The 14,774-nt window shown below is 42.5% G+C and overlaps 1 protein-coding gene across 5 annotated transcripts in view; it reads right to left on the bottom strand.

Moving 5' to 3' along the window:
* Nucleotides 1-2,817: 2,817 nt before the first annotated feature.
* NCALD (neurocalcin delta) overlaps nt 2,818-14,774 on the bottom strand; it is a 91,262-nt gene continuing 79,305 nt past the window's right edge. For all 5 annotated transcript variants that reach the window (XM_077351767.1, XM_077351764.1, XM_077351769.1 and 2 more), the window contains exon 4: nt 2,818-13,763. In XM_077351767.1, coding sequence (XP_077207882.1) covers nt 13,666-13,763 — 98 coding nt within the window. In that variant the 3' untranslated portion in view covers nt 2,818-13,665. The remainder of the gene's footprint in view (nt 13,764-14,774) is intronic.

The following is a 14,774-nucleotide window of genomic DNA, read 5'->3' as shown; positions in this document are numbered from 1 at the left end:
GAAGTAGCAGGACAAAATCCGAGTCCAGTAGCAACTTTACAACCAACAAGTTTTATTCAAGGTGTGAGGATGAGCCTTCCCATCCCTGCCTCAAGGTCTGCAACTTACAAAAGCTCATAAGGGTGCCACTGGACTCAAATTTTGGACTGATATGTCATTGTATGTACGTGTTTGGTGCCAAACATTAGTCATGTTGCTCTTGTGGTTGCTCATAAATGCATATATTGCTCTCTGACAACTGTGGAGTGAGCATCCTTCTTCTAGCCAGTTTGAGACCCAGTTTGGTGTAGTGGTTAGGAGTGCGGACTTCTAATCTGGCAAGCCGGGTTCGATTCTGCACTCCTCCACATGCAGCCAGCTGGGTGACCTTGGGCTCGCCACGGCACTGAGAAAGCTGTTCTGACCAAGCAGTAATATCAGGGCTCTCTCAGCCTCACCCACCCCACAGGGTGTCTGTTGTGGGGAGAGGAAAGGGAAGGCGACTGTAAGCCGCTTTGAGCCTCCTTCGGTAGGGAAAAGCAGCATATAAGAACCAACTCTTCTTCTTCTTCTTCTTCTTCTTCTTCTTCTTCTTCTTCTTCTAACAAATTCCAACTAATTGGAAATTGTAAAGTCAGGATGTTTTAAAGTGGTTGTTTTAACTTGCAAAATTCCAGTTCAGAAGAATTGCACGGCCTACTCAGTTCCAGACTTTTTAGTGATGTACATCATAGTGTTTGTCATAAAGGCCCATGATGAGTCATAGCATGGAAACAAAAAAAATATTTTAAGGACTGTGGAGGTGGTTTTGATAGCACTGTCATTGCCCCAGTTCTGGGTATTTGCAGGATGGTTCTGTTTGAATCGGGGAGAAGCCAGATATTGGCTAGTACTTATGTCATCACAAACCCTAAAATAGTTTTACAATGTTTACAATGTCTTTGATTATTTTGGGGTGGGGAAGAGTAAAACTACATTTAAGGTAAAGGTATCCCCTGTGCAAGCACCGAGTCATATCTGACCCTTGGGGTGACGCCCTCTAGCGTTTTCATGGCAGACTCAATATGGGGTGGTTTGCCAGTGCCTTCCCCAGTCATGACCGTTTACCCCCCAGCAAGCTGCGTACTCATTTTACCGACCTCGGAAGGATGGAAGGCTGAGTCAACCTTGAGCCGGCTGCTGGGATTGAACTCCCAGCCTCATGGGCAAAGCTTTCAGACGGCTGCCTTACCACTCTGTGCCACAAGAGGCTCTTAAAACTACATTTAAGTATTATTTTAAAAACATTGTTTCCAGAGAGCTAACATGCCTGTTTGGCATAGAACCCCCCCCCCCCCGCCCGCCAATCCAGTCACTGAATTGCAGGTGTCAATTGTAGCACAAATCTCAAACTTTGGTTCACTCTGCATGCAAAAAAAAACAACATGTCTGGCTTTCTTCTTATAACTGCAAGCCACCTATTGAGATATTTAAAGCCATGAGCACCTAGAACTGTCAAGGAACTATTTTTTGAGTTACCGTAGTTGTGCTAATTTATGTGGATTAACCAAATGCAAAAGCATTCCTCTTTTCATGCTAATGGAACAATCCCACAGAATGTATGGAAGGGTGGTACAAGATTTAAATAAATAAATATTGAGTGCAGGAAAATATGAGGCCTGCCTGTGGCTCAGTAGGTGGCATATACAGGAGGGGCTGTGAAAGATCCCAGGTTTAATTCTTGCTATCGCCCATTAAAAGAACCTCAAGTCAGCATTTGGACAGGATTTGTCTTAGCTTGAGTTCACTGGAGAAGAATGGCCAATCCAACTAAGCAATGAGATAGATGGACCAATAGCCCAACTCAATTTCAGGCAGGTTCATGTACTTCTAAGAAGCTTTCAACATGTGGATAATTCCTAAATTCACTGATGGAAGACTTCATTTGTAATGAACCTGTATGAGTGCTCCTCAACATTCCAGTAAGGGGGCAGAGGGGAATGTTGAGGCTTGAACTAAGATGGATGACCAGGAGAGTCAGGTGGGTGATGAGGAAAGGTAAAGAGTCTGGTAGAGTAAGTAATGACACAAAAAGGAGAAAGGGGAAGGATAGAGTACCAGTTAAGGAGTCAGAGCACAAGAAATAGGTAGCAAAAGGAGACCAAAGCCCAGTTCAGAAGTTACAATGAACAAACACGCAATCTGTATATAGTGTGTACTTGATTATCCTTTATATGTATGTTGTGTAAGTCTCAAGTTATATTAACAGCATGTGAAGCTAAACATGTGATACAAGACCCCCATTTATCCAGGTACTGGTCCCTGGTTTCACTCACATGGTGAAAATGTGTTGGCTCCTTCTTACAAACAGATGTATGCATGGCCAGGCAGGATGTATATGCAGTAAACAGAATGTGGACAGGGCTATAAAGCACAAGGATACCATGGCTCAAAGAAGCAAATGTCTATTGAAAGCATTTAAAAGCTAAGAAAAAAGGTATCTCTATTAGACAAGTTAGTTATTGGATAATACAGCAGCATAGTAGGGAGACTATTACATCAGCCCCATGGTCAATGGCATGATCTGAAAGGAAGAACATGGCTCCAGAGCATCAAGCAGCAAAAGTCAATATTTTCAGCTCAAATTGACAAATAGCAATTTTGTTCTGAAAATGGTTGTTTTAGAGATATCTTTGATTTAAAAAAATAGACTATTGAATTGCAAGAAGAGTTCTCCCTTGCCCGCCTGCCTGCTGCACGGAGTTGAATATTGGCAGTCTCACAGTCACAACTGATGTGTAAAAGATTCCTCTTAATAGCCATTTCGTTAAAAGCAACACAGTGGAACTTCCCAGAACACTTAGTTGCAGCAGAATATTTATTAGGAGGTGGGAACATAGAGGGGCTTCGTTTGCAATCCTTGGATATTCGCCATATACTGGTATTCATTAAGCTTTTTGAGGTTACATATTCTTATAAGAAAACAGAGTAATAGTTGGGTGCATTCAGTAATTCCAGTATGAAAAAGCACCGTGTCACAAAACAGTTTACAATACAAAATTATTCAAAACTGAACATTTAAAAACAATATTTGTTCAGCAGTAATACAGTAAAAAAAATCCTTATTTTCTTCAAACAACACTGTTCATAGTTTTGGCACTGAAAAAGACATTACCACAAATGTGTCTTTTTTTTTTTAACCAACACACTTGGCTGCTTTAAAAATATTTATATGTTATGCCCCACTATATTCTGTATCAGAACTTTCTATCCCTTTTGTTCATGGACACAAGGCCTCAAACAACCCAAAACCATAGAATAATGAAGTACTAAAGGATGTTAATTTAACATTAAGCCTTTATGCTTAACATGCAGCAGCAACCCAAAACTTCACAATGGCTGCTGTACAATCATCATTTCCCTCCCAAAATAGGGCTTCAGAAACTGAATCTGGCAAGATGTTACTGAAATCTACCTCTGAATCCACTGCTCGCTTGCTCTTTTTTTTTTTAGCAAGGGGCAGTCTATCATTAGGTAACAGAGAGTATCGATAATGTCAGAACCACACTGACAAAATCTAACTGATACCAAAAAATCCCTACCATAAAAACTCATAGAAGGGAAGGTATTTAAACGCGCCAGCATAAATTCTCAATAGTAAGGGAACAGTAAGGGTGGATAAATAAGGAGGGGGTTCTTGACTTGGAACAATTCCTCGGGCAAATGGGGCGCAAACTAGCTTTCCTTGACTCCGCCTTAAATAAAATTGAGCTCAGTTATTAGGTATGTCAGTCTTTTCCTGAGGTCTGAAGGATGTGGGAACATGATATCTTCAGGAGTGACTCCTAGTTGTGAAAACTTATCATCTAGTATCCTGAGCCAGGAGCTATAAGCTCAAGAGATACAGGAGGCCATCAGTCTGCATCAGAACGAAGTGTGAGACCAATGGCACCTTTAAGACCATAACTTTTATTTTTGAGTAGCCAGAATAAAAATGTGTTGGTCTTAAAGGTGTCACTGGACTCAAAGTTTGTTCTGTAGCTTCAGACTAAGTAGGCGACCCACCTGAATCTATATTCTGTATCAACGTTTTAAAATAAGACATTATGCTCAGAATTGTTGTATTGTCCCAAATGGATACTATTCGTTTGCAGGAATAGTCAGGTAAATTTAATGCACTCTCAAATATCCCTCTAAACCTCCCATGAGTTGAGCACATGGATCACTCTGTCATATCTCTAAGGAAGAATAATAATCTGAGCTAAAGGTTGGCCCATACAGTGGATTTGGACCCCATTTCTTGATCTGAGCTGTAAAACTAGTACGACAGGGCAAATGGCTGATTAACATTATGGGTCAGATCCTATGGATCTGTTCCTCTCATGGTAGCACCTTCCTCAGGTACCAGGTGCTTTGCTGTGTCAAGGGAAGGCTCCCTGCCTTAGGGGAAGGGGCTACCCTTTTGTGGAGCAAATCCATGGGATTCAACCCATTCTTCTGAGCTTTTGAGTGCAATGCAGGCAATATTAAGCACATTTAAAGCGACTTTCCCAGTATATTCATCAATACTACTAATCTACGGTAGTGTTATTAACCAGTTTGTCCATATGTACATTAGTGAGTTGCTGGTGAACTATAAGGAGAAAAAGCAAACATACACTTATGTACATTTCTCCTGCTTGGTTGCTTGCATGAGAGGGTTAGGTGCCTTAAAATGATTGGCACACAAGTTATTTTGTAACCTTATTTTGAGTAGATTTGGTTTCAGTTGGAAAATTAACCCCCCACAATGGGAATTCAGTGGAATTTGTAGTGTAACCCCATGCATGCATCCATGAAATAAAACTGTAATAGGGATTATTTCCAAATAAGTATGTCCAAAACAACAGATTCAAAGGTGCTTAACTTCGGCGGAGTTGTGCCTGTTGCAAATATCAGCTCTTATCACACAAGAGTGTATTCAGACCTAATATTCAGTGTATGGAAGGTATATGATTACAGACAACCTCTTATGGAGATCATCATAGCAAAAAAAAAAGATGATGAAACTTAGCTTCAAGCCATGCATCTTCTCATTTGTGACAATGAATAAATTCCATTCTTTTAAAAATGGCATTAAAGAATGGCTTTGTGAACTATACAAAGTAAGCAATTTACCTAGGTGGTGGAACCAGCTCAAGATGAGAAGGAAATGGAAGGTACGTCCCTTGATAAGGTGGTCATGTGCTCTATGAAAGGGAAAACAGGAAACAATGGCTCTGTGTCAGGTGCTGGCAGGGGCTAATGGGAATTGTAGTCCATGGATATCTTGAGAGCCACAGTTTGGCCACGCCTGCACTATATGATATAGGCAGAGTAGGCATCCATGAGATTTGTTAACTCTAGGGTAAAATCTTTCTTAGGAAGGGCCTGACAGTGAACACCGTGAGCAACTACAAGTGGGTGTGGTTAAAAAAAAACAGAGATAAACCCAACAGAGATAAACACAGAAAAAACAGACTTTTCAGGCAGATCATAACAAGCCCCAGTGTAAAAACAAACAAGGAACGCAAGTTTCCTATACAATGAGAATCAATCCATGGCGTCACGGTGTAACTAGCAAAGAGAGGGTTCGGTAACATGCATGTCTTCATACTGTCTTTATAAGCCAAACACCAACAAAATAATTCGATTGAAGTAGGTTTTTTTCCCCTTACATTTTACACCAAAGTTGCCACGACCAACATATACTTGCATCACATATCAGCAGTGCCTTAAAAATGCAAACCGGGATCGGTGAGATTTCCACGAAATCTGAATGTCCTATGTACAGGGGGAAGGAAGGCTCAGTCAGTAGGAAACGCTAGTCAACACAGATCAAAGTCATTCTCCGGAGAATAAATACCGTTGCATTTGTCAATATAAGAAAAGTCCATCCCTTTCACATTGATGAGAACTCTAGAAAAACTCCTAGTAAACTCCGAGTCAAACGTTTAGAACAAGACATGACAGCAGCCATGCTTTGGAACACGAGAGGTGCCATTGTCCATCCAATCTGTTCCTGACAAGAACGGATTGAGTTTGTTTGACACGTCTGCATAATTCATCATGCTGGAAGCCGATTTTAAAAATGACGTCTTCGTTGCCCTGACCCAACTAAGGGTAAAAGCGCTGTTCACAAGTGCCACGGGGACCAAATGTCGTGTGCAGAGGGAGGCGTGCCTGATTTGCAATGCAGATCCAGATATGAGAAATCCCATGGAAATCAGTGGCATCTGAGCTAGTAACGACTCACCTGTCCCATGTCTTCAAGAGGCGTTCATCCTGAGCAGCTTTCTCTGCATTGACATTAAGGAAGGGGGCACATGTTCCCACTCCTGTTCTGCAGTGGGAATCCTGCTTTACTGCGACCTGTGAAAATGGTCCTTAAACCTTTTGCAGCATGGTGGTTTCAGTTGTTGTATTTGGCCCCCATAAAGACTGAGTTTAGAACGAGTATCGGATGCCCCACCACATTAACAAACAACTAGTTCATTATTACATGTGGGATTGCAAAAAGGTTGTTCTAAAACCATAAGAAGAGTGGAACACCCAATGTATTTTTTCATTTCATATTAATTTACAAAGGACCAGAGCAGAGAAACATACACAAGTAAAGAACTTTCATTGTCTTCAGTAGGAAAGGTATGTAAATTGTTCAGGACTGCTCCTGTGTCTGCTTGTTTTCAGTGGAATGTCTCATTAGCAGAAATTAAAATAAAACACTGTCCCCCCCATTGTTTGCCCTTTGCTACCACCACAGAAAGCTTGGTCAGGATATGCTAGGGGTCTTGACATGGCATCTTTGATCACTCTTGGAAGGGGTGATCAATCACATCAAGATGAACATTAATATGAATCAAGCCTAGAAGAATTGGTTCCTATACCCCACTTTTCACTACCTGAAGAAGACTCTAAGTGGCTTATAATCACCTTCCCTTCCTCTCCCCACAGCAGACACCCTGTGAGGTAGGTAGGGCTGAGAGAACTCTGAGAGAACTGTGAATGGCCCAAGGTCACCCAGCAAGACTGCATGTGGAGGAGAGGAATGGAACCCAGATTAGAGGCCCCCACTCTGTAACCGCTACACCAAGCTGGCTCTCACCAAGCCTAGTCTTCTGCGGCACGTCAGGTTACTGGGGTTCAAAACGTCAATGTAGTTAAGTTTTATAAGTGAACAAGGAGCACCACTGGAATGGAATGGAAGTAGAGCCAATAAAGGAAGAGGCAAGAAGGAAGATGATCAGCTTGAGATTTCAGATGTCTGCCCTTGGCTCACAATGCTGGACTTTAGAGATAAGAACAGCGTTTTCCCCAGCTCTTTAAATTTGGAGACAAATGTATTCTTTTTCTCTGAGATCACCATGGATGGAGATGGATTGATCTGGTGTTCAAATGTTGTGTAGAAGAACATTTCGTATGTTCACATTTTAACCACGACCCATTCTCACCAGACTCCCACCACTGCCATTTGAGAATGAGGACTCCGGGAGCTTTCAGGCTCAAAAGAGAACCCTGAAGAGAGAATCTTGAAAGAGCCCAAATAAGATTCCAGTAAGCAGTAAAACCTTCTTGTTCACCTCACCTTCTGCCAGATTGCCCTAAATCACAGCTTTACTGAAAAAGGCCAATGGTTCCCCTTAGGCAGTGTCCTGATAGTGAAATCATCTACAATGGACATACCCTCCACACATTGCCCAGATCTTACTCTGGAGATACCTTTGAACACAAATGTCAAACCCACATGCAGACGACAAAACAGGATGATCCCTACATTTGTGTTTTTATCGGACTCACACATTGCTATCTACACTGTACATTTCCTATTCATTTCTCCATGCAAACTGGCCATAAAAATCCATACAGGAAATTTAGAACAGCAGTTCAAAAAGGACTATGTGACCAGAACAAACACATTCCAAAACAGCACACAAAAGAGAGCATTGCCCACTTGGATCATGGGGAAAGGCCCTCCGTGATGTTTGCTGCTAGAACCCACCTTCTGTGGTAGGATCAATTACTGTCTTGAAGCACATGCAATTCAGCACAAGCAAACGCTGGCAGGGGCTCATGGGAATTGTAGTCCATGGACATCTGGAGGACCACAGGTTGACTACCCCTGCCCTAAGGAATTATTTGGCTAAATGAAAATGTCATATACAGTTATGGGCCATTTAAAAAGGCGATGCAGATGTTTTAATTGCAGAGATGCAGTTTCGATGCTGTAGCTACGTGTCCTAATTCAACTACCATGTGTACGGCAGCCAATGGGTGCAATCTGCGTATCACTCAAGCAAAGCCCAAGCAAGTGTCACTGAAGTAGGTGAGCTCTTTGAAGAAGGAAAGACCATTCAGAACCAATCCTAGGTCACTGCCGCCTTTTGTGAACAGCTGGTTGGCAAATGTCATCAATTTCCCATGTGTGCACAACCCTGGTTGTTGGATCAAGCTAGGAATGACATGCACAGTACCACATTTTCAAAACGTGGCTGTTCATCAAGCCAGGGATCAGGACACAAAATCCCCACCTTGCTGGAATTGGCCCATGCATTGTAACATGCGGGAAAGCAGATCTTCCTAAAGGGCTGGGACCAGCCAGCTTTCCCACTCCACACCACTCCAGCCCCAACTGCACACACCCTTTGCCCATGCAGTTTCCATGATTTCCAGCAAAGCCCTTGGATGATCCAAGAGACCATCTCCACCCCTTTTTACTATCAGAAACACTGGGTGGATACAACCCATAGTGGTATGTTATATATTTAACATTATGAACTCTTCTTTTATGCTTTTTCTTGCAAGAGCCTTGTAAAAACCCTCAAAAGATGGCAAAACAGCCTACTTGGAAATAGCCCTGGGAACAGCAAAGGTACTTTTCTAACAAGCTTTTGTTTTCTTTCAAGCTTCCAATGTGCTACAGTTGACTAACAGGCCTATGAGGGAAAGCAAGCTACTCAAATGCTGAAGTCTAGATATGTTTGTGGAACAACATGCAAGGACAAGATCCAGCCATACTTCCTTCCTGTATTTCTCATGTTCTATTTGTCTAGGGAAGGCATTTATGAACTTTTTCTGCTCTCTAACCCAAGTTCCTGCTTCTGCTCACTTCGCCTCAGCATCTAAAATTCTGCTGCAAAACACCAACTTATAATTGGGTAGAAATGGCATGGCCTGGTAGAGAAATATTTTGCTTTTCCCATTTAAAAATAAAACCCACTAAGCCTTTCAGTATGGGAAGAGGCCTCTGTAACTCAAACATTTGCTTCCCACCAATGGGGGGAAGTCATAGAATTGGATTGTGCCGTCATTATTGTTGTCATTTTGTCGTTTTATGGATTTTATTGTAAATTGCCATGAGCCGGCAAGGTCTGGAAGTGGCGGTTAATAAAAGCTAATATAAATAAAAATAACAATAACTAAAGAGCGAAGGAACTACGAGTTCCTTATTTCCAACTTCCATGAATTACGAGGTGGGCTAAGACCTTCTGCAAGCATCACAGCAAATATGCAAACTGAGCTGCTTAAACAAAAGGCAAAATTTTAACAGCTTGAAATATGTTTAGCTGCTGCTTTTAAGAAAGAAGTGTGGGCAAAACTTTCTCTGATCCCCTTGTTCGACTCAAAAGGGGAAGTCTAGGGGTCTAGGGAGTTTACTTTCTACCGCCAAGCCTGCACTGATTGCGCAAGGCTGAAAGTCATGATTTTTTTAAAGTGATGCTTAAGTTTCCTTGCGACCTGAATTTCAACAGCTTCCTCTTCCATAAAAAGGACTGGCCCAGGTCATCTCAACCCTCAGGTTGTTAATTCCATAGGATTAAACATGGGCTACCAACCAACCAATCTTCTGGAGGGATGGCTAACTGCCAAGCTGCCTGTTAGAGCTCACTCTGTGGGCCGAGCCCATCCTGGAGGGACTTTCCTCAGACCTTTTCACAAAGAACCATTTTGAGTTTAGTAGGTGGTTTCTGTTGACATTATGAAAGGGGCAATTCCATCTAAGGAGATCTTCTAGTCAGGCCCTCCACCCTTCATTCTCCCGCTACAGCCGGTCATCTTAGTGACAGCTCAAAATGCTATTCTCATCTGGGTGCTTTACATCAGGGGTAGTCAACCTGTGGTCCTCCAGATGTTCATGGACTACAATTCCCATGAGCCCCTGCCAGCAAACGCTGGCAGGGGCTCATGGGAATTGTAGTCCATGAACATCTGGAGGACCACAGGTTGACTACCCCTGCTTTACATTAAGGCCCACCTGGCCTTTGCCTCTACTAGAGTACGGGTCAGATAGCACTCAGACCCTTTTTCGAAGGACCCATTCTACAGGTACTCAGATTGAGAACTGCTCCATATAGCTCTGGGTTCTCTGGTTGCTTCTTCTAGTCTAAGAAAGCAATCTAGTCTAAGAAAGCCAGGGTACTCAGAAGTAAGTTCAATTTTATTCAACATGCCTACGCCTAGGGAAGTATTCTTAAAACTGCAGCCTAAAGGAAGACTAGACTCTACCTTCTGCACGTCTACCCGAGCTCTTGTGTTTCCCAAGTGGTTGCAGAATGGGCCCCCTTGCAATTTCCTTCCTCCTCAAAATATGAGCCCCTAACCTAACCCAGGAATTCCTTCTGGAACAAGAGTGGAATTCCCGATCCATGGACATTCTCATGTACACCACCTCTGTAGACGTGAGTATGTTTCAGCACACAAACAGCCCCATTTCCACTCTGAATCTAAATTCTCCTGGCAGAAGCTGACATAGAAAGAGAAGTCACATTTTTGAAATTCAGTTGTGCTATTTCTTTGATTCCAGACTTGCCCATACAACTATCTTAGTTCTGTGGCAGGGCATTTAAAAATATATATTTAAAAGAAAGCTGTCTTGAGGCAAAATGATAAAACATTCAACATCTTTCTCCTATAGTTTTTTTGTATGCGTGTATGTAAATACACACATGTATTTTTAAAATTTCATATATATGTGTATGTATAAATATAATACAAATGGTACCATGGTCAATGTTTCAGGACAGACTTACAAGCTATACTGAAGTATCAATTCTACAATTTTACATCTAGAACGGTACTTTGTTGTTGAGTTCTCCCTCCCTGCCCCCATAAAAAAATTATCCCTGTGGACCAAAATACAGCACATAAAATTCAGTGCAAAGATTTGGAATGCTTTGGGCTGATCCTACGTTGAGCAGGAGGTTGGACTAGATGGCCTGTATGGCCCCTTCCAACTCTATGATTCTGTGATTCTGAAGATAATTTCATAATTGATTCACTATGAAGATGTGACTCAAATAGTGTTGTGAAAATATAACCACATGGTGAATTTGCATGAAGCTGCAATCTGGCCAGTTCTCCAATTGAACTGCCCAAAAAAGGTCTGGGGGCATAGTCGTGAGGGTGCCGAAACACCACAGGGAGTCAGCTCATGATAGCACAGGAGGAGACACATGACACATCCTAGACCTAGATCCATGCTACCACGGGTGATGTTCAATCCAGCGTCCTATAGTAATGTCACATGAGTGTGGCTTGGACCATCTACTGGCATTGTCAGAGAAACCGTTCTAGGGGTGACCTTGAAACAGCCCTAACTGTAACCAGAAATATGGCAGGAGAAAAGCAAACCGTCATGACTATTGCTCCATGAAAACAACAGGGAAGAAAAGTCACCTTGTGGTGATCTTTCCTTCTTTTAAGATGGACATACAGAGTTATGGAGAAACTAACACGGTTTCCTTCAGTGTCCACTGCTTACATCTGTGCAACGTTGGAAATACAAGAGCTGAAATATGACCCTGTTTTTCTTCCACCCTCAGCATTGTTTACGTGACAGAACCACAAACTCTGGCCTCCCAGCCCCTTGTTCCTCTTGAAACCCTAATGCAGGAGTAGTTAACCTGTGGTCCGCCAGATGTTCATGGACTACAGTAGTCCATGAACACCTGGAGGACCACAGGTTGACTACCCCTGCCCTAATGCAAGGGTGAGACATTTGCAGGGGGCAATTGATGAGTGCTCAGCTTTTCTTGGCTTGCTGAGTCACCACTGCAAATGCCCCTCTGGTCTTTTTTTCACTGTTTTTCTGTCGGCCAAGCTATAAGACCAGAAGCAGCCTGATTTCTTTGTGGGGAGGGGGAGATCTAAAGGGCATTTGTAGGGGAGAAATGGCAGGACCAGAAAAGGCCAAACTTCTTTCTCTTTTGTGCTGATTCTCAACTCCAAAACCCCTCCTCATTTTTACATTAACTTTGCAGGACATGTATTCAAAAAGCACACTCTAATGTGCAAATTTTCCTGATTCTCGTAAACCATTTTTTAAAAAATCTAACAATGCAGGAACAAACCAACCTTCACCTTCCAAAACCATTTCTTTGTCCTTCATCCACATAACCCCATCATTTCCTTGCCACTCTCTTCTAAGACGGTGGACTTCAAGTTGTAGCCCATGCTCTGCTATCATCAGGTGGCTCTTCATTAAAACATGCAGTGCTGTTATGTACGCTTTCCTGAAACCAATTGCTTTCCTTATCCAAAGTGTTCACAGGACTTCAGCTTCTGTTGGACAACCTCTCCCATTCTCCTCACTCCCAAATGGACACTCTATTTCCAAAGGGCAGTTGCATCACCTGCTTGAGACATCTGAACCGTCTTTTCCTCCTCTATTTATCTTATAGGAACCTTGCAGTCTTAAGAGGATATCACAGATGAAGTATGTTACCTATGAAAATGGGATGGGCCCTCCCCAGCTAGTTGCCACCTGCCAATCCCTTGCTAAATGGTCTCAACCTATAAAACGATTCACATCTTTGAAGACGAGTGAAAACTGTACCCACCAGGCCAATGGTCCCATAGACTGAGAGAATTATTCCAAATGGGTTGGTGAGCTCTTTTTCAAAACAAAACATTTTAGACCTCCCAGACACCAATGAGGTTTTCTTTGGGCTTATGTCTATTTCATTTATCCTTTAATTGTTGCATTATGGTGTTCAGCGGCTGCCTTAAAGTGTTGGCCATTGCAGGTCTGTTCCTAAGCAACAGCTGCAAGTAATGGTATCAGTGATAGGCAAGAATCTACAGGAGAATCATTGCAGTCTATTTCTAATGTAATATGATGGGTACAAACAATTTATCCTGGATCTGATTGTAATGTGCTCTGCATGTGCTCTGATCTGCTGCACAAATGAAGCTCCTCGTGAACAAGGGCTTCTTTGTTCCCTACAGTGCCTGGGGGTTTTCACCGGCATCCTCCAGTACTGAAAGAAATATGGCAGACATGTCATCCACTTTGTTCCATGTGTGCATCGGAACCAAATATCGCTTTGGAACAGAGCTCATGGCCCTTGCCCATTCCTTTTTAAAGTCCGGAATCGACAAAACTTAAGGCTTCGGTCCAAAGCATGCTAGGAAGTCAGTCCCTTTAAGCAAAACGGAGTTTACCCCTCGGTCAGGCCACAGAATTCTGCAACAATTTCATAATCGACATGGGTCGTGCAAATGGCACTCCCTGTAACGCGGACGAATTGCAGAGAGTACGGAGTGCTCCTAGTGGATCTGCCACAAAGAAAGCTAAAGATGCCACACAAGAAGGCATGGTTGGCCACAGAGAGGCAACGCCGCCATGAATGTCGTTTGGCAAAAAGAGAAAAGAAATGAAAACAGAGACATGGATTAATCCAAGCAGCTGCTTTAGAATTGGCCCGCACTGCTGGGGTCACACTGAAGGAGACGGACGATGGACGGGTCGCTCTTGGCTCCCCGGATGAACTCCTCCAGAGAAAGTTTTCCTAAAAAAACAAATAGGGAGGTTGATTTTAGCATTCCAAAACATACAAAATATGTGTACTCCGCACCACTGATTGCCTGACTCCTACTGAAAAGGAAAATGAACATTCTTCAAATGTCTAATATTCATGTGCAAAAAACATTATGTACAGTTCCCCCTCCGATGTCACTCTCAATAGAACCTTTTTTGATTATGCAGCCTTCTGATTATCTGAAAGTTTTGAACGTTCTTTTTTTTAATAAAAAGAATTTACATTCTGAATGTAACCATCTTCAGGGTACCTTGACATTCTATTACAGCGTCAGACATCTCACTTCGGTGAACGTAAATTTAACGGCAATGCTAACAGGTCATTAAAACATTTGAAAAACGAATTGAGAAACTTTCAGTATTCGGTTTGCATGCAAGGCTTCAGTTCAGTGGTGTTTTCATGGGAGAGTTGGCAGCTTGAAACCCAGAGATTCCATGCCCTACTTTCTCCCCTGTCCCAGGATCACCTGTTCTGTCTGTTTTGCCTCAATATCCTCCTTATTGTAGCAGGCAGGGAAAGAACAGGTCAAAAGACTTGAGTGGTGGATGGATCAAAGAGAATTTCCAGGCTGTAACATGGCAACCCTACCTAGAACAGCTGGCATGCCCAATGCTATATGCAAGTATCTTTCCATTTACCAAGCAAATCATGAATATTGACACCCCAGTCTTAGTACTGGCAAACAACATTGGCCTATTCGTCTGGTCTTTTGCTCATCTTTGGGTACTAAATGTGTGAGTGTGGACAGAAGGTCTTCGGAGGCTTAAATTTGTAGATAGAAACCCTTTTTAGGGGCTGGATTTCCCACCAAAGGATCACCAACACACAGTACAGTTTGGTTGCGCTGGAGATGAAATGTATAGCCCAATGGGGAAAGAATATTCCAAATCAAGCAAGACACTACCAAAAATCCACAATATTTTGGGGGTAACGAGTCATGCATCTTCATAGGGGCACACATATTTTAAATTTTATTTACAT

The sequence above is a fragment of the Paroedura picta genome, chromosome 9 (assembly GCF_049243985.1).
Source record: "Paroedura picta isolate Pp20150507F chromosome 9, Ppicta_v3.0, whole genome shotgun sequence".
In the NCBI taxonomy this organism is placed as follows: Eukaryota; Metazoa; Chordata; class Lepidosauria; order Squamata; family Gekkonidae; genus Paroedura; species Paroedura picta.
Note: the sequence above shows the minus strand (reverse complement) of the source record. Positions and strands in the feature narration are given on the sequence as shown.